This window comes from Condylura cristata, unplaced genomic scaffold (genome assembly GCF_000260355.1).
Source record: "Condylura cristata isolate star-nosed mole 26May11 unplaced genomic scaffold, ConCri1.0 scaffold00021, whole genome shotgun sequence".
In the NCBI taxonomy this organism is placed as follows: domain Eukaryota; kingdom Metazoa; phylum Chordata; class Mammalia; order Eulipotyphla; family Talpidae; genus Condylura; species Condylura cristata.
In genome coordinates, this window is record NW_004567122.1 from 21,087,291 (window position 1) to 21,111,869 (window position 24,579).

The 24,579-nt window shown below is 38.4% G+C and overlaps 1 protein-coding gene across 1 annotated transcript in view; it reads right to left on the minus strand.

Annotated features, from left to right (window-relative positions):
• Positions 1-217: 217 nt before the first annotated feature.
• FBN2 (fibrillin 2) overlaps positions 218-24,579 on the minus strand; it is a 223,976-nt gene continuing 199,614 nt past the window's right edge. The window contains exons 54-65 of the mRNA XM_004686681.1: positions 23,569-23,691; positions 22,752-22,883; positions 19,526-19,651; positions 16,921-17,127; positions 15,816-15,941; positions 14,183-14,305; positions 12,429-12,545; positions 11,684-11,812; positions 10,597-10,716; positions 5,774-6,005; positions 4,503-4,674; positions 218-2,136 (exon numbers count right to left, since the gene is read on the minus strand). Of these exons, the coding sequence (XP_004686738.1) occupies positions 1,762-2,136; positions 4,503-4,674; positions 5,774-6,005; positions 10,597-10,716; positions 11,684-11,812; positions 12,429-12,545; positions 14,183-14,305; positions 15,816-15,941; positions 16,921-17,127; positions 19,526-19,651; positions 22,752-22,883; positions 23,569-23,691 (1,982 nt within the window). The 3' untranslated portion in view covers positions 218-1,761. The remainder of the gene's footprint in view (positions 2,137-4,502; positions 4,675-5,773; positions 6,006-10,596; positions 10,717-11,683; positions 11,813-12,428; positions 12,546-14,182; positions 14,306-15,815; positions 15,942-16,920; positions 17,128-19,525; positions 19,652-22,751; positions 22,884-23,568; positions 23,692-24,579) is intronic.

Genomic DNA, 24,579 nt, shown 5'->3' on the forward strand with positions numbered 1-24,579 from the left:
TATATCCTTCTATATGAATGTAATCCTAATTGCAATCATCATTTGAGCATTCCTGCTTTTACTTTGTGCTACAGAGCTGACAACATTTTCTGTTCCTTTGTAAATGTGCCTGGCTCTTCGTGCAGTACTTTCTTCCAGGTCCCTACAAACAAAGCCCCCAGCCTGGCCCATAAACACAACCGAAGTTGGTAGCTCCATAAAATTCTCAGCCAGAAACTACCCCAAAATAAGCTTTATTGCAAAAAAAAAGTGTCATATTTGATATATAGGCCTACAAAAAACAAAACCAAAAACCATAAGTTTTTTCCTCACAAACACTTGATTACAAATTTACACTTTTTTTTAAGTTATTGAAACAAAACAAAACAAAACAAAAACCCAAACTGGATATAACTCGTTACTAATCTTTGGTCAGCACATGTGTGAGAGGAACAACCCGGAGCCTGCATGTGCTTTGGCCATTTCACATATGAGGTTTGGTCACTGGTCCAGGGTCAGGTTCTTGGGTTGAGAAGGACACAGAGACGTCCTTTTATTAGCACGTTCTGGCACAATATCTTTTTTAAAGGTCTAAAGCAAACTAAACATCAATTCATTGTACAAACATCTTTCATACACATTAGGCTATGATAAAACGAGGCATATGGTGTATAAACTACAGTATTAATGAAAATTCTAAAAAAAAAATGGACTTAAAAACAACAACAACATATATTCCTTGGCTGTACTGCATGATTTGTTTGCACATATGGCAATCCTGAAATAGCTTGAACATAATAAATGCACCATAATTTAAGACAGCACCAAACACTACAGAACGCCAGGTGTTCCTTCACAAAGGAACGGCGGTTCTTCAGCTGCCTACGGTACCACAGGTCCGCAGCACACCCTGGGTAGGTATGAGGTGTTGTGGGTAGCACGTGTGGTTCCTTGAGGTTATGAGAAGGAAATACAGTACGGTTTGGCCTGCAATGCTACTGGTCTCACAAGCAGTCAAGGTATTTTGCTACAGTGGTTGTGCTTCAGCTTCCATTGCCTGGTGTGTCTGGTGATGTGGAAGAGTGTCACAGAGAGCTGCTCTGGCTTTGATCTCCTCTACAGAGGATCTCACGACATTCCTTTCTTTTCAGTTACTGATTACACCGCCTATTCAGCTCTGTGAGTCTTTCTTTAAAATAATCAGATGTGTACCAGTTGGATGACTGGCAGATAACCAAAGGAAACATCTCTTGAATCTACTGAATTTTTTTTAAAAGCACCTCTAAAAGAAATAGCTCAAATTTATAAATCTAAAGAAAAACAAGTGAGTTTCCCTTTTTGTTTACATAGCTTGTTCATTTTTCCATATATTACTGCATTAAAAATAAATAAACATCTATATTTTTTTAATTAGCAACTATAGCAAAATACCCAAAGTGTTACAGACTGCTAACAGGAAATAAAAAAGCTCACATTATTTTTGTGCATTTAGTGCCATATGTTGATCTCTTGAACATTTAGGTTCTTTTTTTTTTTTTTAATATATTTTAAAGTGAAGTTATATAAAAAATACAGTAACCACGGTTGCCTGTGCACTCAAATCTTTGGTCACACCAGAGTCTAAATTATCCCTCCCCGTGAGGGTCAACATTCTGAAGTCTGAGACAGGGAGGAAAGAAACAAAAGTCATCTTTTTCCTCTTTAAAATCAGTCACTGATTTCTCAAAGGCTTCTGAATTTGGCTGTGCAGGGATTTGAGCCTGGAACCAAGTCTACAAGGGTTTAATAGAGTTGAATCTGCAGCCTCATTCTGAGCGCCTCCCCAAGCTCCCCTAGGAGGTAGTCATCCTCATTGCTGTCTTCCAGTTTCTTAAGCTCTTTCTTCTTGTAGAGAGGGACGCTAGTGATTTCCAGTGTGTATGTGCCGGGCACGAGCTTCCTGCTGGCCGTGTGCAAGTAGCTGAGCCCGTGCCTTTGGTGGATGCGGAAGAGGCCGTCGTCGTTCCCTTGGGAGATGACATAGCGGATATGGTTATTGAGGGGCTCGATGGCTGGCATGAGTTCCAGGATGTGCTCCTTAGAGCCAAGGCCAGAGAGGTTGAACTTCATTTTCATGGGGTTGTCCATGTCCACACTCTCCAGGCTGATCTCCTCCACCTGGAGAAAGAGGAGGAAACCAGGTGGGAAGAGCTGCTGTGACACAACAGAGCACTTGACAGGAACCTGCTGCTGGGGCCTCAGCCACAGGCCAACTGGGCCCTTCCCTTCCAGCAGTCTCCTTACAGTGGTGCAGAACACTAGCTCCCTGTTGTCTGGGGGCAAAGGTCAAGGCCACAGAGCACACTCACACTTTAGGATTGACATCTCACTTGTCCTCTTCCAGATAATTAAAGTCCTAGGACTAAGTCTCCAGGAAGCATTCATGTTTCACTTTTTTAAGAAGTGGTTATAGAATATCATGCTATTCACAATAATGAAAAATTGAGGAAATTACTGTGATTTCGTGCCCTCCTTTGCTAGAGTCAAAATGAGAACTGCAGCTACTGTTTAAAATAGGACTGTGTCCAGAGGACTCAGCTCCCTGGAGACTGGTGGTGGTTTGTGAGGCCCACCAGCCAGTGCACATGTGTTTCCTGGGAACCATAACTGCAGAGGGATCTTCTGAGACCTACAGGCTTAGATTTGAATCCGTTTTTGGCAACAGCCAGTGAGGCAGGGCCCAGATAAAACATGTCTCGCTTGGTCAGAGAATGGGAGGTTTAGAAGAACTACTTTACTAAAAGAGGCAAAAAGAGCAGTGCTGTAATTGGGCATTTACTAAGTCAGAAACAGGCCACCGTGGTCCAGATGTGCCAGTCGGTGTTCAAAAAACCAGGACCCAAATGCCACACGGAAAGGTTTCATAAGTGAGAGTCTCTGGACTGATAGTCTGGGATACTTAATACAAATCTCAACTGTCACATTTCGACATCACTTAGGTATCACAGGCTACTTAACATAAATAAAAGGCCTATTTGTTATTATTATTATCATTTTAAGATTTATTTATTCATACAGAACTGGGGTACAGGCCAGAGATGCAGAGGGTGAGAGGATTCACCAGGGACAGAGTGGGGAGCAGAACAGGCACAGATCAAAGAAGTACTGCTGAGGGGAGCAGCGGGCGGGTCAGGAGAGGTCTGCCACGCCATGTGGTCACCTCCGGGGCAGGCGGGGATTGAACTCATGTGGAAGTGGCTTTAGCTTCTTAGTGCTGTGCTTTAACCCGCTGCGCCACCAGGGAGCGCCTCTATTTATTATTTTAAAATAAAACCAGAGACTTTGGGCTAGAGAGGTCTGGTGTTGCAGATAGTTTCTGAGACCTACAAAACTGAAGCCTCAACTCACACAACTGCTATTTGTTGACAAGTTTTTGTTGTTGTTGTTGTTTGTTTTAATGTGGAAATATCTCAGTATTATTAACTGAAGAATGAAAAATACACTGGTTACCAGAGGGAGCAAAGTGGCTTGGAGGAGGGGATGGGGCAGGAAGGGGACAGGGCATTGGCACAGGTGTTTGTGGAGGATGAGTAAAGCATGTGCACATATGGAGGAGTAAAATGTAGCCCCAAAGTCACACAGACATGTAAGTGACTAACAAATTTAATAACAAAATAAATCTATTGAATCAAGGAATAAATTATAGCAGAATAAAAAATTAACTGAAGAGGTCGGTGTTATCTCTGATTGTTGGGGAAATTATCTCTAGAAACTGGTCACTCCTCGGTGACGCCCCCAGCGTGTGAGATGGGCAGCAGCCCCCGGCCCAGGCACTTCGCAGTATTCTCTCAGTTAATCCTCCCATCTGCTTCACAGGTTCTTTTGCTCCCAGTGAAAAAACTGAGTTAGAGAGAGGTGGAGTGACATGCTCATAAAGACCGATAATGAGTGAGGCGTCTATGGAACACATCAGACCCCGGTGGTCTGTGCCCTGGTCTGTGCCCCTCATCTTCACCGCTCCACAAAATGCGCTAAGACAATACCACTGGCAGGCTTGTAGGGTCTTTCAGTTCCCTACAAAATACAAATTATTTGTAGATAAAAACTTTTATGGGAGCAATACCTATAAATGTCACAAAGAACAAGACCAAGTTGATTGACCTACTGAAAATTAAAATCAGCCTCGTGTGCTACTGTGTATAAAATGTATAAAATGAAGCTGGACCAATGTGAAGCAATTTTATTTGTTGAATCACATCAAAACAAGCATTTGCTGGGTGGACCTTTTAGGTACCTGTGACACAAATCAAAATGCAGTGACTCTGAATTGTATAGTCCTTTCCCTTCCATCTTTGTGTTTTGAATAATTTAACTGATTGTAACTTACTTGTCCTTACCATATTTGTGTCCATTAATTTGTGTTCATTAAATTTTATGATAGTTTTTGCTTCATTGAGGCAAAAAGCGATACAAGGGTTTATCCATGTTATGCATGAGTCAATATGGATAAAATCTTGTGACAAGGTAAAATGAGGTTTACTCACAGCAGCAGGTGCAGGTTGGTGCGCGCTTCTTTTCTGCCTGCTGTCTTCTTTTGAGTAGCCATTGATTTTGCATTCGTAACATGCTTCTGGAGACAAAGCATTTTCCTCGTCGACCTCTGCATCAAGTGACAGGTACTGCCCTTTGTTAAATCCCATTCCTGAGACACAGTGGCTATGTGCAAAGAGAAGCAATGTGGCATTAGACTTTACTGTTAACAGCTGTTTTGCTGCTAGAGCAGAGTCTTCAGAAATAAACCAAAGTAAACTCTAAGCTTGTAGGCCTAAAATCCTAATGTTCTCTGTAATTCTTTTTCCTTCACTAAATATACAAAATTTCTCCTTATTTTGAGGACAGCAAATTTCTTTTGAGAATGAGTCCCAGCTTTCTCCAATTTTCAATGCTAGTTACACTAAAGTGCTTGGGTGTAGTAAATTCAAGAACAGAAAAGTTGAGTGTAAATTTCCAGAGACCGCCAAGAGTTCTGTTGCTTCCTAAGTCTGAAGCCTGTGCCTGCACCTCTCAGCTTTAATAATTATGATTCTGATCTATTATGTTGAGAATCAGTGAGCTGGCTCTGAATGTCTAGACGGTCTAGACCAATGCTTCTGTTTCAGCATTATGCACCAGTGTTGGGCAGACTGGTTCATGCCTTCTGTGCTCGCTTCACACACTGCTTCTGCTGAGGAAGGCGATCCAGCACTGGCTCCTCAAGTTCTGTCTCTGGGCGGTAGTGTACTGGCTGCCCCGACGGCAGACAGCAGGACACTTGAGGCAAGCACTGTGGCTTGAGCAGCAGCATCAGGATTAGCCGATTAGCCAGAATGTGAAGGAGTAAAAATGTAATCGTCTCCGTGCAATGTAAAATCAGTTGAGTAAAGAGAGGAACAATTCCTTCCTCAGAAACTACCAGACGCAACTGCCAAAATTCATACAAGAAGCTAGGACAAAGTCTTCCCATTTGTACCTTATAACCCTGCTGTCTACTGCAAGAGGGGAGCTGCATTTTTAAACACCTGCTTCTCTTGGGACTCAAGGGAGCTGATGGAATCACTTCAGGCCACTAGCGAGGGCAAGAATGTGGTATTTGCAAGAACTCAAGCCTGTGCTCACCACAGAGAAGACAGTCCTACAGCAGGGACACAATCCATGTGCTCTCTCAGAGCTTCACCTCCCAGTTCCTTTGTGCTCTCATCAATGTTTTTCCCTCATTTCGTCTTAAGTACATGGGCTTCCTTGCAGCATAGTGCATGGAGTGAGGTGAAGAACTTACCCCTGCCCCACTCTGTAGTAACCGGGTGGGCAGCCACACAGGTAGCCCCCTTCCGTGTTGGAGCAGCCGTAGTTGCATGGGTTCTTGGAGGACGAGCACTCGTTCACGTCGTGGCAGGCACTTGAAAACTGGTCGAAGGAGAATCCCGAGGGGCAGGCGCACTTGTAGCTTCCCAGGGTGTTGTAGCAGGAGGCCGAGCCACAGGCATTCGGGTTGGAGCATTCGTTTTCATCTGGTAGTACAGGGGAAGAAGCTCTTACACACAGAAGAAGCAGTGACGGGATGGGAAGTCTCTGTCTTTAAGCACTTGTGATTTTCGAGGGGAAATAACTCTAGAACTGTGATTTTTAACTCTGATGGTTGACTTGCAAAGCATATAAACTTAAGAAAAAAATACCACCAACACAAAACCGAGCTAATCCCCCTGAACTGGAGCTTAAACACACCTTGTCCTACCCTTTTACATTCTGCTTGTACTGTTCAGTGTGTCTGCCATCCTTTGGGACAGATACTAGCAATGTGCCTACTGAATATTCTCTTAACAAAAGGAAACTTGAAGTCTGTATGTCAGAGGACTCAGGATTACTAGCTACCAGAGGGTGAGCGGATGGACCAAAGTGCGTGATTGCTAACAGCAATGGTAATTTCTTCTTGGGTGATAAAAATATTCTGGTGTTAATGGCTGTACAAAACCATTCGACTGTATATTTTATTTTTATTTGTTATTGAGTTAACACTGTATGCGACTCAGAGGCACAGAATCAAACTCTTCAGATGCATGTCCTCCTACCAGACCCACCACCAAGGCACTGTAGTCACTCTGCCCCTCCCCACTGCCTTCTCCCTGGCCCTCTTACAGCCTTGGTTCCATAGTCAAATGGTACCCTTTAGAAAGGTGATCATATCCCAGTTTTAAACCCACTTTGGGTATAACTGTATTAGTTTGTGACATTCTCCCAGCAACTCCCAAGCCTTCAATGTAAAGAGAAAACACTAAACAATTTAAATAGCTTAAATGAAAATAATTTGAATTAACATTTAATTGAAACTATTGAACCAACAACCTAGTTCACTTCCAGTTGCATGAGAGCGCATTATAGGCAGAGATGGATCTGATTCCAGTCATAAGCTGACACGTTTTACTCGTTTAATGACTAACATTATACTGCAAGTGTCTGACCGCCGGATAAGTATAGGCTGTACATATATTCAGTAGTTATGACCATTTTTACAAATTCAAAATCTGATTGTGCTTTCACCTTTGGAGATTGCAGTTTTGGCTGACACACAGTGTGGGCTTTATTATAATCCAGTTTCACCCTGAGCACAAACCACATTGTTCCACGGAATTCTTTCAAATTTTGCGACTCCCATGGAGCCATGTGTCCATGAACCGTATGTCTGACAAGTATGTACTGAAGCCCATGTGGGGAAGGGGCCACATTCACCTAGGGACACAACAGGGAGAAGGAAGCACTCGTCTGCACTCAGTGAGACTGTGGATCTGAGCTAGAGAGGGAAGCGTAGTGAAGCAGCTTCTCAGAGAAGAAATTAAACTCCATTAAGGACAGCACAGAGGTGACTAAAAGGACAGATGTGATTAGGCACATCGTGTATTAAGTTTATAGTTTTAGAATGAAACCAGACTTCCAAAAGTGGAATTCTTAATCCCTGGATATAAAATCTGCTGATTACATTCTTAGTCTTCATTTCATGGGGAGAATATATATACATAAGTTACCTATAACATAAACGTAACTATTTTATTTCTATATACAAAAGACTTGGAATTCCGCCACCAAAACTCATCTGTGCTTATAGTTAACTGTGATGTTTACATACAGTTTCTCTCCTGACAGAGCATGTGAATAAGATCATAATTAACAAAATGATTGTGTTATGAATGTATAAGATATTGCATTAAGTAGAAAAATTACTAGGCAAAACCAATTAATTGAATACACTTCTTTTAACATACCATTTACAAGAATATTTTAAAATACGTATTATTTTTGGAAGCACCTTATATACTTCACATTTATATGCTATAAAAGTTACATCATTCTGTAATTTTTTAGACTTTGATGAACTCACTTATGAAGTATGTTATTTTATTATTTTTTTCTTACCTCATTATAGTCCCCATAGTTTTCCCACCAGTCTCACCCATGAACCGTCACCACATTCCCTTGTGTTTGTCCCTCCTGTTTTGCTCCCCAGGCCACCCCTTCCTTTGTTATATGCTTCAGTTCTATGTTCTTGTTTGAGTCATACTTTGAGCTGACTCAATCTCCAAACTAAACTATGTTTGAATTATTTGGAAAGGCTGCACAAGCAAATGGAAGTTACAAAATAACCAAGGCTTCACATATTTGAGATACCATTTTTCTTCACATGCAAACATTAATAATGTTCACTTTTTTTTTTCAGTTTGAACAGTTAATATATTGCTTGCAAGTATTTGAGCATGTCATTGATACCTGTACAATCTATGTTCAAGGGTGTTTATATATTTTCTGAGTTAACTGACTTGACTTGAAACTTCTTGAAGTGCTCATATGAGGTAAAAGCTGTTTTCAATATTAATACTTACAAAAAACTGTCCTTTCCCTTAAATTGAGAGTAGCATTAATAACACTGTAGATCTGTGGTTTAACAGTATTTAAATTTTCCAACACATTGATTCTAAAGGTGTCTATAGATTGTTTACTAGGAGAACCTGAATAACTGTGCCCAAAATACTACATTTTACAATCCACCTCCCCTCCCCCCTCCATGGAATGAATGGCTGAGTAATACACATAAGCGACAGTTAAAAATGACTTGTGGCATTTCAATTAGCATTTTGTCATAATTCTTGTCGTGTTGTTTTTATTAGTTCCTGGTGGTTGTCTAATTCTGTGCTTACCACATTTGAGTTAAAATTCCAGCTGTTTTATGAAAACAGATTCAAGGCAACAAAGTTAGCTATTTTATGAGCAACCAGCTAGATTCCTCAATTCTGCACAGAAGAATCTAGAACCTTTCAAAATAAATGCCCTGGTCTTGTGATTTGAGGTGCCCATTTAGAATGGCGAGTTCATGAATTAAACCTGGCCCTTTGAGCTGCCTCCTCCGGCTGACATCTTTCTTTGTCTACAAAGGGTCTCCTGACTAAAGGAACAGGGGCTTCAGCTTCAGGCTGCACTCCAGCATGAGCTGCTTGAGTAGACCCATTCCAAGACTCCCACAAGAGCAACTGAGATATATTCACAGCCTTGGTTTTAAGTCAGACCAATCATAGCAAAAACCTGTGCTGGTATTTTCACATTAGATGTTTATAAACAAAGCTGATGAAAAATTGGAAATTGAGCAGATATTTGACGTGTTCCTATTTGTACCTGTGACCTTTTGAAAAGCAAGAATTCTGTTTTAGATGATACAACATGAAATGTTAAATCATCGTTCTTTTGTCCTAAATTCTACAAAATTAACCAAAAATCCATAGGGTTTACTAAAGTGGCAGACCTCATATCTAATAAACACTGTAATAAAATAAAATTGCTTTATAGTGTTTTAATAGGAATCTAAAAAATTACCACTGCCTTTATTCATTATACGTTATGACTGATTGGGACTTAGGCAATTTTTTTCTTCGGTGAAGAAAAAAGTGAAATTAAACTTATGAAATGATTTTGATTGACTGCCTAATTCATTGTTCTGCTAATCTTTCAAGTCCTGTCCTTAACTTATTGATCCCTATTGGCTTCTGCACTTCCCCATAAGGGTACATTGCTAGTGAGACATCGATTCCAGTCCTGGCACAAGGCCATAGCACAGGAGTGACCTCTACAGGGTTAGATTATCTCCTTTGAAATTTATTTTGATTTTTCTTCTCAGTTCATTAAATTGTCTTTAAAAATTTCTTCTAAGAAGATGACAAAGAATAAAATCAGATTAATATATTTAGGGATGGTGTACAATAAAATATTTGAAATACATGTGAAGGAGTTATCTGAATCACCATGGGAAAACTGCAGCACCCACCATGACCTTGTGCCAGTATTCTGCTCAAGGTGCCAGCATCCAATGTCAAAATGTGCCTTCCAAGGCATGTCTGTGAAGCGCATTCAAATGTAGCCAAGAAATTGGGCATGTAGTAGTCAGTCAGCTGGCTATTCAAGGAGAGAGTAATATTCTCTTCGGGCAAGGAGAGAGTAATATTCTCTTCGGGCAATAGCTGCTTTAAAGGAGATTTTCTATTGCCATCCTACTGTCATCAACACAAGCAACAGAGCTGCATGCCTATGTAAATTATTTGACAAATTGGTCTATTTGGAGTTGTGAACAGAAATGGCTGTAAGTAGGTATTTCTACCTTAAAATAATGTATAACCTTTAGCATAGCTATGTGAAAAGGGAAGGGAGATGAAAAGTATTTTTTAAGATGAGTTAATTCTTTAGATTTGTATGAGGGGGTGTGGATGGGTAATCAGTCAATTTCAAATCTAAGGACACATTTAACTTACTGATAATAGTAAAGCAATGACCTTGACAAATGAAGATGATGAAACTTGACACCATCTTCAGAAACCCATACATCCAGAAGAAAATTAAGATTATAAAATGTCTACTTCACTTAACTTTTAGCTAAAACCAACAGTTTTATTATGGATATTTGCAAACACAGGCAGAAATAGAGACTAACAGAGGGAATCTCCATGCATCCTAAGTTCTGGTTTTTGAGTTACAGGATTGGAAAGCTATACTGAAACATCAGCCTTTATTATTTATCCATTTTATGTAATGTGAGAAAAGTAGACCCCAATAGTAAGTCCCACTCACCAACACACTGGTTCCACTGGAAATGCTGAATGTAGCCTTGAGGGCAGCCACACCTGTAGCCGCCCAGGGTGTTCTGGCAGCCATGCTGGCACCGATGGTTTCCATCACACTCATCAACATCTGCAAGAGCAATCCCAGCCAGATCTTTATGTAAACTTTCCTCTACTATTTTTAAATGCACTCCAAACACAATCTGGGGTAACTCTTGGCAGGGGAACCAACAAACAGGACACACAGAGAGGTGGTGATCTTTCCAAGTCACGTGGTTATTAGCCAGTGGTGGTGCAAAGAATAGTTCTGAGATAAGAAACCACCTCATTCTTGTGTTATCCACCAGACCACACCATGTCAGTGCTCTGCAAATCAACCATAGCAACCACAAATGTTGTGCATTTTGGGTGGATTAAGTGCATATGGTCTTATTTATTTTAGTGAGTGACATAAATATATTCACAATATTCCAGTAGATTAAAAGAGTGATTAATGTGTAATCCTCCTTTTCAGAAAGGTACAAGAAGTACAAAGACACCTTGAAAACAATGATTTTACATGCAAAAAAGGTTATCACTATTCAGAATTAGATATAAATTTTAAATATTTGAATGTTATTTTTAGACCTAATGTATTATTACACATATGGAATAATTTCTTTGTTCATACATGCACATATCCTTTTGGAAGGACAACTGAGACTTTGAGAACAACCAATGAGAAGTGAAATAAAATTGGCATGTCTGATGTCTGTGTAACAAATTTATATGGATAATTAATAAACGGTATCTTATGTGGATGGTCACAAGCTGAACCCACACGTGGCAAGCAGCTGTATATTCAGAATACTCTGAAAGTCTCAATGACTTCAAATATAAAATACTAAAATAGAAATTTTGGAAGTTGAATTTTTCTTGGCTGAAATTTAGATATATATATAAAAGTCCCATGATTTAAAAAAAATTAAAATCTTTGAGTTAAGTATATTTCTATAATTCTAAATTATGTGTTTTCTAAAAATAATTTTAAAAAGGTGGTTAAAGTCAACAGAAATAGAAACAGTAAAAGAGATATATATAGAGTCTGATAATCTCACCTTCACAATTCAGTCCAGTGGCATCAAGAGAGAAGCCTCTTTGACACTCGCAGCTGAAACTTCCAGGGGTGTTCTGACATATTCCCTTTGCTCCACAAAGTGAAGGCTGAGATCCACATTCGTTATTGTCTAGCAAACCATGAAGATGGGGTTGTATCAGGTTTCCCATTTAAGATGTGATTTAAATTTCTCATGAAGTAAAAAGTGAAATAGGAAAGCTGAAATTTCACGCTGCTCTCCAAACAGCATTTTAGGGAAATGTGTGCCAGGCTATTGTCACATAAAAGGCAAAAGTGGTAAGAAAAAGTGTATTTCAAGAGATGTGGTAGTAGAGCAGATTTTGGGTCAACTGAGGACATGATTTTAGATAATTCAAACTGAAAGTTTCATAACATATGTGCTTTCTGAACACAAAAAGCCCAGCATGTTCATTAGCATGTTCTAAATTTATAGCGAGCCTTTCTTTAATCATATTTTATCGGAACACACATGACTTTATTTAAATGTAATACAAAAGGCTTTGCTTACAATATTCCTACCGTGCATGTGCTTGGACTATATCAGTCTTTTCTCTTTTACATATTGTTATTATGAAAAATTATTATTGGCAACATTTTCAATCATCAAATATGAGGGATTGGTTCTAAATATAAACACTTGGAAATTAGGCTAGTGTTTTAATACATACAATTTGTATGCACCTACCAAAAGTTTGAGAAATTTGCCATCTGTAATTCTGTCTTACCAATACAAGCAGTGTGATGCTGTGTGAAACCAGGTGGACATTTGCAGGTAAAACCCCCAAGGGTGTTGACACAGAGGAACTGGCAGTTGTGTTGTTTGGTTTGACATTCGTCGAGGTCTGAAAGAGAAGCCATTGCAAATGAGAGCAGTGCTTTCTGGACACGCATCGTTGTTCATGAAGCCGAGGCAGGTGTGCATGTCCTACTGGGAGTATTTTGTCTAGATTTTTGCTGGAAGCTTTATAAACTTCCATATGCATACGGCAAGTGCCTTCTTCCCACACACTTCAGCAGCATAAATATTATCAGCTGTTATGATAAGATGATTGAGGCAATACTTAGGACATTTTTCTTAACAGGAGAACTGAGTGGATGAGTTGTGTACTTTACATAATCTTTTGTCAAAACTAATATTTGAAGGTTAATATTCTTGCATTAAATGCAGTTTAATATGGCTGCTTAATTATTCCTACTAAAAGATAGGTAAAATAAAAATAAATCAGTGTGGAAATAAATGAAGTTCTTAATAAAGAGTCAGGTTCTCAGGTACCAGTTAGAATACAAAATCATCAATCGCACAGAAAGCAAAGTAGGTAATTTTTTTTCATAACTGGTATTAATAAGTGGACTCTATTAATAGAAAATTCAACATTTCATTTTGGATTCTTTGGAACTTAATAGGAAGAAATGAATCAAATTTACAAAGTAAGTTAAGATGTAGGTAAGATTAATTCATTATTTTCAAATTAAAATAAAAATCCTACTTTTTTTCTTTTTTCTTTTTTTTTTAAAGATTTATTTATTTATCCATACAGAACTGTGGTACAGGCCAGAGATGCGGAGGGTGAGAGGATTCACCAGCAACAGAGTGGGGAGCAGAACAGGCAGATCGACGAAGTACACAGCTGAGGGGAGCAGCGGGCAGGTCAGGAGAGGTCTGCCGCGCCATGTGGATCTCCTCCAGGGCAGGCGGGGATCGAACTCATGAGGAGTTGGCTTAAGCTTCTTAGTGCAGTGCTTTAACCCGCTGCGCCACCAGGGAGGGCCTGAAAATCCTACTTTTATTGCAATCATTTAGAAAACAATGTACAAAATTAAACTGATCCATAAATGTTTACTAAATAGGTTCAAGAGAACAGCACTGCTTGCTATTAGATTATTTTCTTTGGAATAAATCTCATTTCCAGAGACTAATTTATATGTCAAAAATTCTAAAGGAATTAGATATTTCCTCAATTCATTGATACTGGTGAGGTTTACTATAAAAATGAATGTATTGTTAAGGGTACTGCAGTCATTTTTACTATTTAATTTGGTTTGATAATTACTCTGAATATTAGTTAAGCAAAATAAAACAAAACAAAACAAAACCAAACAAACTAAATTTACCCTATCAGTTTCGACTTCCTGCAGTAAATATGCAATATGGCTTACAGAAATTAAATTTTAGATAGCCACATGAGTCTTATTTCAGTCATTTTTCAATCTCTTGACAAACTTTTTTGTTTTGTCAAATTTACTTATTTTTAAATTTTGGTAGTTTGCTATTAAATGGGAACTACTATAACTTGGATTTAAATTCTTTCTGCCTCCCGCTGTGTAATCCATTAGTAGAATTTTTGGATTCCTGAAACAGCCGCCCAGAAGAAGCTGTGCCAAGGAAAGTGTTGCATATGGTTTACTCACTGATTAGTTACATTTTGAAGGTGAATGCAGAGAGAGAGAAGGTCACAAATGTCAGAGGCTCTGCCCTCACCTTTGCAAGTCTTTCCATCCTCTTGGAGGACATATCCCCGTGGACAGGAGCACTGGTAACTCCCCTCAGAGTTTTTGCAGATGAAGTTGCAGGGCTTTGGGGACTGGGAACATTCATCAAGATCTAAGTAAAAGTGATGGAAAGATTTAATTCTTGGTGACAAGAAACAGCCAGCCTCTTTCCTCCCTCTATAATTTCACTTCCTTTTTTTTTTTTTTTGCTTTTTCTCATTAACATACAATGGAAAACAGAGAAATAATGCTGCACACAGCAGTTTATGCTCAAGCAACATAGTGTTTTACTTTGTAGATCAATCTATGGTGCGTGGATAAATATTCTATCTAGACAGCTATCTAGGTTCATAAAAACCTGCTAAATCCTTTAGACTAATGTACTTTGCTTTACAATTTGAGATCCATATACTTAAAAATTTCCTTTAATAAAGGCATGTGACAGCAGGCATACCCCAAGCTTCTGGCAGGTCACAGACTTGTCCCTTCAGTCCCTCCAGTGCTGCCCTCACCCTGCTCTCGAGCGTGTGAGGCTGTCTTAACAGGGACGCCAGTAACAGGCTGGCTTGCTATCTGTCTTCTGGATGGTCCTTATTTCCTCCACTTCTCCTGCAAGATGGGCTCAGGGTGACTGCGTCTCTCAGGGTCAGAAGTTCAGCACCTCCAAAGGCTGCCCTCTGTATACAGCCTTCTTCTTCGAGGGTCCTGTAATGTTGCTCTCTTCTCTTTTGCCCAGGGCTGGTACAGCCCCAGCATACAGCACTACCCCCTTGTGGTTTCTCCTCTCTCTGCCTACCTTTACATGTGTCCCTTTGTTAGGCCCAACTTAAACTATCTTCATTTCAATATGCCACCTATTTTTTGCCAGGACTTTGAATAATAGCAAGCTACCGCCATTTCTTTTGTAAATATTCACTGATGCCCACGGAATGCTGAAAACTAAACTCTCATCCCCACCAAATGAGTTCAATGCTCACTATGAGTCAATTTGATTATTCCTTTAACCTTCCCTTCATGCCAAGTGAAGCCTAAGATGATAAAATAGTGAGGAGAAAAGAACGTGTTCTTTAAGGAAAGCTAAGCTGAAAGCTTTGGAAAGCTTTTGGACTCTATAAGAACAAGTCCCCTCCCTCAGCCCTACCTGTACCTCAACTGTCATAGAATGCTATGTGACAGATAATGAAGAATTAAATTAGAAATTGAAATGGTAAAAATGTAGGCTTCTGTACTTGGGACTGCTTTACACACAGAAATTTTTTATGATGCTTAATTGGTAGAGTTTATACAAAAACAGCAATTAAAACAAGCAAAAATAGATAAATAGATAAACTTACATTCACAAGTGAAAGTTCTTTTTTTAAAAAAGAAAGACAAATGTGCATTTTTATACCTTAAATCACAAAATGTTCAAAGAGTGCTTTTGTAATTTGTATGTTTCTCTGATTGAACAGATTCTTTGATAAACTGCCACATGACTGAACATGGCCTTGTACAGTATTGTGATAGTAAGAATGACATTATGAAGAAGAAATGCATCATTTTAATAAAATTTCAAGCTCTAGAATAAAGATACCAATACTAAGTGACTTGAAGGACATGTAGTTGACAATCCCCAGGCTTACCTACACATGCAGTTCCACTGATATCTGTGGTGTAGCCAACCTTGCAGAAGCATCGGAATGAGCCCATGGTATTGATACACTGGCCATTGGTACAGAGGTTTGGCATAACCTTACATTCATCAATATCTGTGGGGGAAAAATCCCAATTAAACCAAAAAGAGTAAGACATTGACATGAGAATAATAAGATAATTAGATAATGTCTTAAAATCAATGTTCTTAATACTGGATTAAATGCTGGGGTAACTTTTCAATTCAGGCAAGTGGCAACATGGAAGGGGAAGAAAAATAATGTGAAGTGTTAGGTAGAGATAAACAAAGGAATGTTATGTTGAAACCCCTGTCCAAGTCTACTCATATTACAGTCTCAAGTATACATTATTTTTGGGAAGAGGTATCAAGAAGGCTATCTTCATCGTGGAGTATGTTTTTCAAGCTGACAGAGCACGGTGATCCTGAACTCATGACCTACTATGGACAATTCTCCTTTAAATAGAAGAGGACCTCTTTGAATTTAGAATTTGTGATAATGTCTCAGAGCATGGTCTCCAATTTGTGCTCCAATGTTGGATGCTAAAGAAAGGATTTCATTAGCAAAGCAACGATGCACAGGATCAAGAATCTGTGTATAGATGGCAGAAAACCTTTTAGTTTACTGTATAAAAAAAGAACATTATTAAATTATGAGATTTGTTGGTTTGTAGGTGTGTTGAGTTCTGTGAACTGTAAATGGCTACCTGTGTACACTCAGATAAACAGGCAACATTCATTTAATTAAACTATATAGGAATAGCTTGCCATGGCCTTTTAAATCAGATGGATGTGTTCCATTTCTGAGTTCATCACTTAAAAAGGGTGTGACCTTAAGAAAATTACTTGTTACTTTTATTCTTAACATTTGTTAAAACAGGAATAGTAATAAACTCTGCCTCTAAGATTTCATATGAAGATTAAATCTCTTAATGTTTCTAAAGCATTAAGCAAAGCCCAGCAAATATACATACAGATATTTTAGTTATTATTATTGTGTCAGTTTTTCACTTTTCTTTCCAATTAGTCTGTATTCATGAAGTTGACAATATGCACGCATCTCCCCAGTGCCTCACCTCTTCCATCAGTGGTATATCCCGGGCCATGAGGACAAATCTTTTTGTACTGGGCAGTTCCAGGAAGTGGGCAGAGCTCACACTGGTGACCCCAGCCTCGTCCCCCATCACAGCAGCACTCTGACTTTGTGACGAGATTGCGGCTGCTTGATGCCATCTGACACATTGTCTGCAACACCTCTGCGAAGCACAGTCCTTGCCGATTGTCTGAAATGACCAGTAAAAAAGCACTGAGGTCATGAAACTGTCACTTCACTTTCTTTTTGACTGCTAATTCTTTTATACACTGGTCTGGGAGTACACTGACATACATGTTTGGAGACAATTTGGGGTTTTTATTGCTTTAGCAGGTGCTCACGACATAGGGTATGAAGTAATTATGATTCTGTATAACTTACAGAAGAGTGTAATCAATCTATGTGTACTGATATGGAATGATACCAAGTAAGAGATATTTAATGAAAAAAACAAGCAAGGAGTAGACTCAGGTAAAGTGTGATTTCATTTGTACTGAGCATGAATTATAAATACATTTCATTTATCTTGGTCTTTAAGTAAGAAAATCAATACTTGCATCCTTAAATAGAGCAAGCAATGTATTTTTTAAAACAGGTAAATATCCTTTTATACACTCGCCTTGTTTAAGACAACAATTAAAAGTTTTATTGACAGGCCCTCCCTGGTTGTGCAACAGGGAACCATGAAGATATCAACAGCACCATGAAGCTATCACAGCCACTGCAGCACTGAGTTTCATCCCCCAGCCAGAGGGGTGACCCACATGGCATGGCAGACCTCTCCTGACCCACCCACTGTTTCCCTCAGCAGTGTATTTCAGTAGATCTGCCTGTTCGGCTCCCCACTCTGCCTGTGGTGAATCCTCTCATCAACCCTGCACCTCTGGCCTGTACCCCACTTCTGCATAAAAAAATAAACCTTAAAAAAAATAAAAGAAGCCAGAGGTGCAGGTGGTAAGAGAATTCACCAGATACAGAGTGTGAAGCTGAACAGGCAGATTCACGAAGTACACTGCTGAGTGGGTCAGGAGAGGTCATGCCATGTGGATCACCTCTGGGGCTGGGGAATCGAACTTGCACTGAAGTGACTGCATATAGCTTGCACTGTTGAATCCTAACCTGCTGCACCACCAGGGAGGTCCAATAAATAAATCTTTATTTATTTATTTATTTTTTCTTTTTCCAAAAGTTTATTTTTACATCATTTTGCACATTTTTTTATCCATCTCGATAATAAATCTTTTTTTAAAAAAGAAAAGTTTTATTGGTGGTTAAGTTCATATGAGTTGTAGATTTAACAAAAAGTGGTACCATACTTTTGAAATAGATTTATGTTTTCCCTCCTGAACCCAAAAAAGGACTAATGATAGTTATTATTCTCCTTTAAAAAACCAATTAAGTGGCCCTCCCTTGTGGCGCAGCAGGTTAAAGCACAGCACTGAGAATCTAAAGCCGCTTCCACATGAGTTCGATTCCCGCCTGCCCTGGAGGTGACCACATGGCGCGGCAGACCTCTCCTGACCTGCCCGCTGCTCCCCTTAGCAGTGTACTTTGTCGATCTGCCTGTTCTGCTCCCCACTCTGTCTCTGGTGAAGCCTCTCACCGCCCCTGAGCCTCTGGCCTGCACCCCAGTTCTGTATGCACAAATAAATAAATCTTTAAAAAAAAAAACCAATTAAGTATCAGGACTTGTTTTTAAAAAGTCATTTCTGGATTATGTTATAAATCTAGGAACATATTCAGTTTACTCTCTCAAATTTCCTACATTTAAAAGATTGTTCAACATTTGAAATAAGATTTTTTTTTTATAAAAGAAGGAATTTATATGATGTAAATAGGCAAAAAATGCCTTATTATGGTTTTATAAATCATCTTCATTAAACTGTTAGTAATATTAAGGTATACTTTCTATGTAGGTATTCCTTTCTGTTTCTGAAAAGAATGATGGTACTGAAGACCTGGAAGAAGACAGAAACAAACAAACAAACAAACAATCAAAAACCCCAAATATGCTTTGTGGACTAACAATTTCCTACGATTTAAAGTATATGGCATCATTCTGAGAACAATATAAATTTTCTCATAAATAAAATGTTTTGTAATGCATGCAAATGTAAAATACAGCTTAATGTCTGAGATTTATATTTTCCATAAAAAATACTTTGTAAAACATCTTTCTGTACCATAAAATAAAAATTAACATTCACTGCTTTTGGAAACATGGCATTTACTTTAATATCATTAATATAGCAGAGCTTACCTCACATCACCAATATTTTCTTTTTGAATTAAGTCATCCTCTGATGTAAGTTTTACTAAGGTCATATTTTCCATAGAGTTTAATTAATCTTAATTTTAGAGAGACTAGTTAAGATGGTTTTTACATTACACACAGATTGTGCATACAACACACACGTACAAATACGTCATTTTAATATGTGTGTACCTTGTGGAAGAGAGGTATGTGAATTATACAGATTGGGGATTTGTTTAGCAGACAAGGATACGTATGTAAGAGCTCTGTTGTGATGACTTCATAAAACAGATGTTTTATTTACCAAGTAAAATATACTCATGTATCAACTTACCAAGGCATTCAGTGCCTGAAGAACTTGACTGAAATCCTTCATTACACTCGCACCTATAGCTCCCAATAGTGTTAACGCAACGCCCATTTTCACAGATTCCTGGCTTGGTCCTGCATTCATTTTCATCTTTAGAGAAGCAAATCATGTGAATAATGAACAGGTTGTAAAATTATAGATTAGAAATTGCTTCTAGAGCATTCTATTTAAAAGTTCTTCACTGAGATACTAATATGTTGTAAGACTGTTCATGAGCCAATACTGATAGACTTTTAACTTTACCTCATCCTTCCAGGTGGGTTCTTTCTTAATAAAATGTTTCCTTGTTCTTTCTGTCTTTTCCCTTACCCCTTTGTGGAGAAGGGGTGATGTCTGATGGAGATTTGAAAGTTGGCTTTCCAAAGGGTGCCTAGAGTGCAACAGTTTTTGAAGAAGCAGTGTGCTCTTCTGATAAACATTTAAATATTTTCTACAAAAATTTCTTTCACAGATTCTCAAATATATTTGAAAATTTATTATTATTATTTTTTTCTTCCAGTTTTCTTCTCCTTCCCAACTCCAGGGATTTCACTTATGCATGTATTGGATCTTTCTCATCTACCTCTATCGTCTTTGTATGAATCACTTTCCTACCCACATTTCTGATGGTTTTAATTCCTTTCTACTTTTTATTATTTTTGCTATGACTTTAGTTTCCATTGATTTTTATTTCTTTTCGTGAGCTCTGCTAGATCATTATCTTCTGCTACTGTTTTATCTTCTTTTTCAATTACTTTTATCTGAATTTTTTTCTTAATGATACCTCTTAGCGATCACTAAAAATACTTTTCTAAACTCTTCTGTTTCTTGAAGGGTTTTAGTCTCCTTCTTGTTTATTTTCCTTTCTTCCTTCCTCCCTCCCCAAGTAGGTGTTCACTAGCTGCGATCATGTGTAACTATTCATACTGCAGTGTTTTCTCCAGTTCAACTACTTGCTGAAAAGTAGTGTAGATGAAGATCACAGTTTCAATTCAGCTTTGCTGAGTGGACCCTCTCACCAAATCGCTTATGCTCTCTGTCCTAGGGGCAAGTAAACTCAAGTTTTCGGGTAATTCAGGCGATCAGTGTGGGCCTAAGTTAAATTCTATAAGAAAAAACATATTTTTTTTCACTCTTATGCTTCTGATACTGCAGTGTAGAGCAACTGGGCTTCTACAAACACATTACCTTCTCTCATTGACTATGCTGTCCCAATCTAATCAAAGATAATTGGACAATCTTATTAAATTGGGGCAGTTTCTTTTAGACCTGTCTGTATTTTGGTAAAGTTTAAGAAAGTATGAATAGTGTTTATGATTTTGAAATTTTATATTACTTGAAAGATATTCTTTCATAGTGTGCAGTTTGGGATCTATCGCTTAATGGACCCACCATATTTCTTTCACCACACCATATTTTTATATTTCTAAAATCTTTAGGGGATGGGAATGAGATAACACATATTATTACATAATGTTTTTTTTTTAAAAGTCCTTCTCTCCAACAGCACTGCTAATATGTTAATATACTCATAACAGTATTGTGTCAGCATTTTCAAAAAACTTAACAATCTTGGTTAACTTTTTCTCTTATTATATTTTTCTATTAATTAACCCAAGTTTTTATTAAAAATATTTTCTGGGGCAAAATAAACTGCCCTGTCAGAAATTTTAGATTTCCTGCTTAATTTCAGTTATTTAAAAACCAGTAATATTTTTACGTTTTTGTTGCATTTGAAATTTTGAGGGTAATTTTGTTGGATTTCAGTTTCATTGAACTCAGCATTTTACATGATTTTTTGGTAGTTTTATCTTTCATTCTAACATTTGAAAACATTTATTTGTAATACCATTTTGGCTGTTTATTATGGAATTTTTAATTGTAAAAACATGTTAAATAGTTCTGTACAAGTGTACAATTGTAAAAGCACCAAAAAGAGTTCTGTACAAGTGTCAGCTATCAGTATGGTACCATGAAAAGTTTGAGGACCAGAAAACTACCAAAACCTCTCTCTATCATTTGTAGCACCTTATAGCAATGACAAAATACAAATATATAAAGCTGTCCTGGTCTTTTAGTTTAAAAAGTGGTTCATGAGATAACAAAATATTTGAGCTGGAGCAGACATTCTTCTCTTCTTCCCACCCAAATCATGTTATTTTCTCATTGTAGAAATGAAACTGTCGCAGAAGGAATAAAGTCATTTTCAGGTTATTCATCTCAGTTGGCAGATTTAGAATAAGAAACCATAGTTCTTATAAGACCTGATCACAATTTCCACTACTCCCTTCGTAGGAAACACACATCTAAATGGAATGGCAGTATATAAAATCCAGCTAATATAAAAAATAAAGCATCTTCCATGTATAACATATACATATGCAAAAGAAAAAAAAGGGGGTGAAGAAATGAAAATAAATCTCATGTCCAATAAGAAAACAAGAGCTAAGAGCATCTCCATCCTATGTTACTTCTACCCTTCCCATAGTAGTTAACATTTCACTTTTATTTTACTATTTTTTTCCAAAATAAGAAGTTGTTTGTAATTTTTTAATGTTTCTTCAAAACATATGCATTTTTCTAGGTACTGGAATTTGGGAAAGGAGCAACAGACTGTAGGTAAGAGAACCATCTACTATCAAGTAGGAAAATGACTTCAGAGGGCTGCAGTGTCCCAGTGACCACATTTGGGAAGAACTGCTGAAATCATCGATACAGTGGCCATGAGCAACTTGCTTGGTGTGAGACTTTGGCATTTATCATAAAAGTCATAGCATTTTAAACTCTTGGAAGTCACCTTACAGTTCCAGTCCTACTTTCTCACTCTGAACATAATTAACCAGAGAACTGTCTGGTGTATAATAGTGTTCTGGAGATTATCTGCCTCTTTATACTCTTCTCCTTCATGACGTGACACAAAAAAAAAGAACAATAATTCATACTTTCATTTTGCTACATGAAATGGAGTATTTCAAGGAGCTTTTATATACTTCAAAAGTTAGTGTTTTAGATGTCCAGGACATAGGAGAGGCGTGAATGCCATAGCATTATCCAGAACCTATTATGCTGGAATGGAACCTAAGAATTCTAGCCAGCCTGGAGACAGCTGGAAAAATATTTAGCTTGCAGTTAAAAAGATTCAGGAATAGCATCACAAATTTAACCTTGTAGGAAATGTGAAGTACACAGCCATCATCCCTTCAAGCCTTACCTACACAGCCTTCTCCATCAGGCCTTCGGGTCATGCCAGGGGGGCAGATGCACATGAAGGTGCCGATCAGATTCTTACACATCATGCCTCTCGAATCACAGTCGTGTAACCCTTCAGCACATTCATCCAGGTCTAGCAAATGTTTTTCATAGGAAAAACAAAATAGGGACTTCTTAGGAGCAGGCACAGTTTAGTACTTTTAAGTCATATTATTTGGTCTTCTGGCCCTTCAATTATATTCCCATTGTGTGACAGAGAAAGAAGGAACCCAGTTTCTTAAATTTATCATCTAAATTTACAATAGTTTCAGCATTGTCCCCAGTGGTAGAAAAGGGAGAAGAGCCCAAGGCCATGACAATGGTGGTTTCCTCAGCCCCTGTGTGGTTTTTACTTGATTAGACATTCTTGATTGGAAAGACCATCAAATGATTCCTTATCTTGGTATGGAAATCTACCAGCAAAAACACTGCCAAATACATTTCCATAATCTCTAGAGAATAACTGAGAACTATAAAATCACTAAAATAAATTTCCTGCGGGCCCTCCCTGGTGGCGCAGCGGGTTAAAGCACAGCACTAAGAAGCTAAAACCACTTCAGCATGAGTTCAGTCCCTGCCCCTGAGGAGTTCCACATGGCCAACAGACCTCTCCTGACCCGACCGTTGTTCCCCTCAGCAGTGTCCTTCATCAGTCGGTCTGTTCTGTCTCTGGGGAATCCTCTCACTGCCCCTGCACCTCTGGCCTATACCCCAGTTCTGTATGTATGGATTTTCCCTGCATTAAAAGGTCCTAGCAACATCCTAGCAAGCGGCCTTACCTTTGCACATCTTCTGGTCTTCCCTGAGGGCATAGCCAATGGGGCATGTGCATTCGTAGGACCCAAAGGTGTTCATGCAGCGGAAAGCACAGAGCAGTGGGTTCTGGGCACACTCATTGATATCTGATCAAAGAAAATGGCAGGCATGTGCTCAGCCTAGAGTTCTACTGATGTTCATCTGACAACCCTGGTGCATTTATTTGGTGGTCATACCAAAAATAATAGTGTAACAGAAACTTCCCCTCCCATTAGGAAACTGGGCACCTAACAAACTCACCTGCCAACAAATTACAGTAAGCTGTCAAAACATGAAAAATGACTGAAAGTAGGTTTTTTAGTGGTTAGTTAATTGAAACTCAGCAAGCAACCAGTAAGTGCCTTTTCCCCCACTCTAAGATTACTCTGCAGATGGCCGTAGTTCTGGCAGGAGCCATACATAGGAGCTAAGTCTTCAATAGAAAATTTCTGTACTTCTATCCAGAGGAATAAGGGAAGGGAGTCTTGGGAACTTGATTCTGCTGAACAGTGAGTGAGAACCCACATGGGAGGGTGCCAGAGATGGAGAAACATTATATATGGATACATATTAAAATATTTTGCATAAAACCAACCTAGGTTGATGATTTAATGATTCATGATGCATATTTGGGCCAAATGAAAGAAGTTAGTCATTAAGGTTTAAAGAGCAGAACTGAAATGTAAATATCTATCTTCCACAGGCCTGACAGTCTACTTCTATGTTCATCCAAGTTAACTGGATGAACAAAAGCATCAACATTCTTCCAAGTAACAAAACTGATTCTAGAACACATCACTGCAATATCCAAGGCATAATCTGAAATTAGGCAACATACTGAGGAGCCAAGAAAGTGTGACCCATTCTCAAGAGAAAAGATAATCTACAGATGACAACTTGGAGATGCCTTAGTCCCAGGTCCCAGAATGATCAAACAAAGATTTTAAAGCAGTGATTATAATTAGGTTCACTCACTGAGTTAAAGGAGAACATAT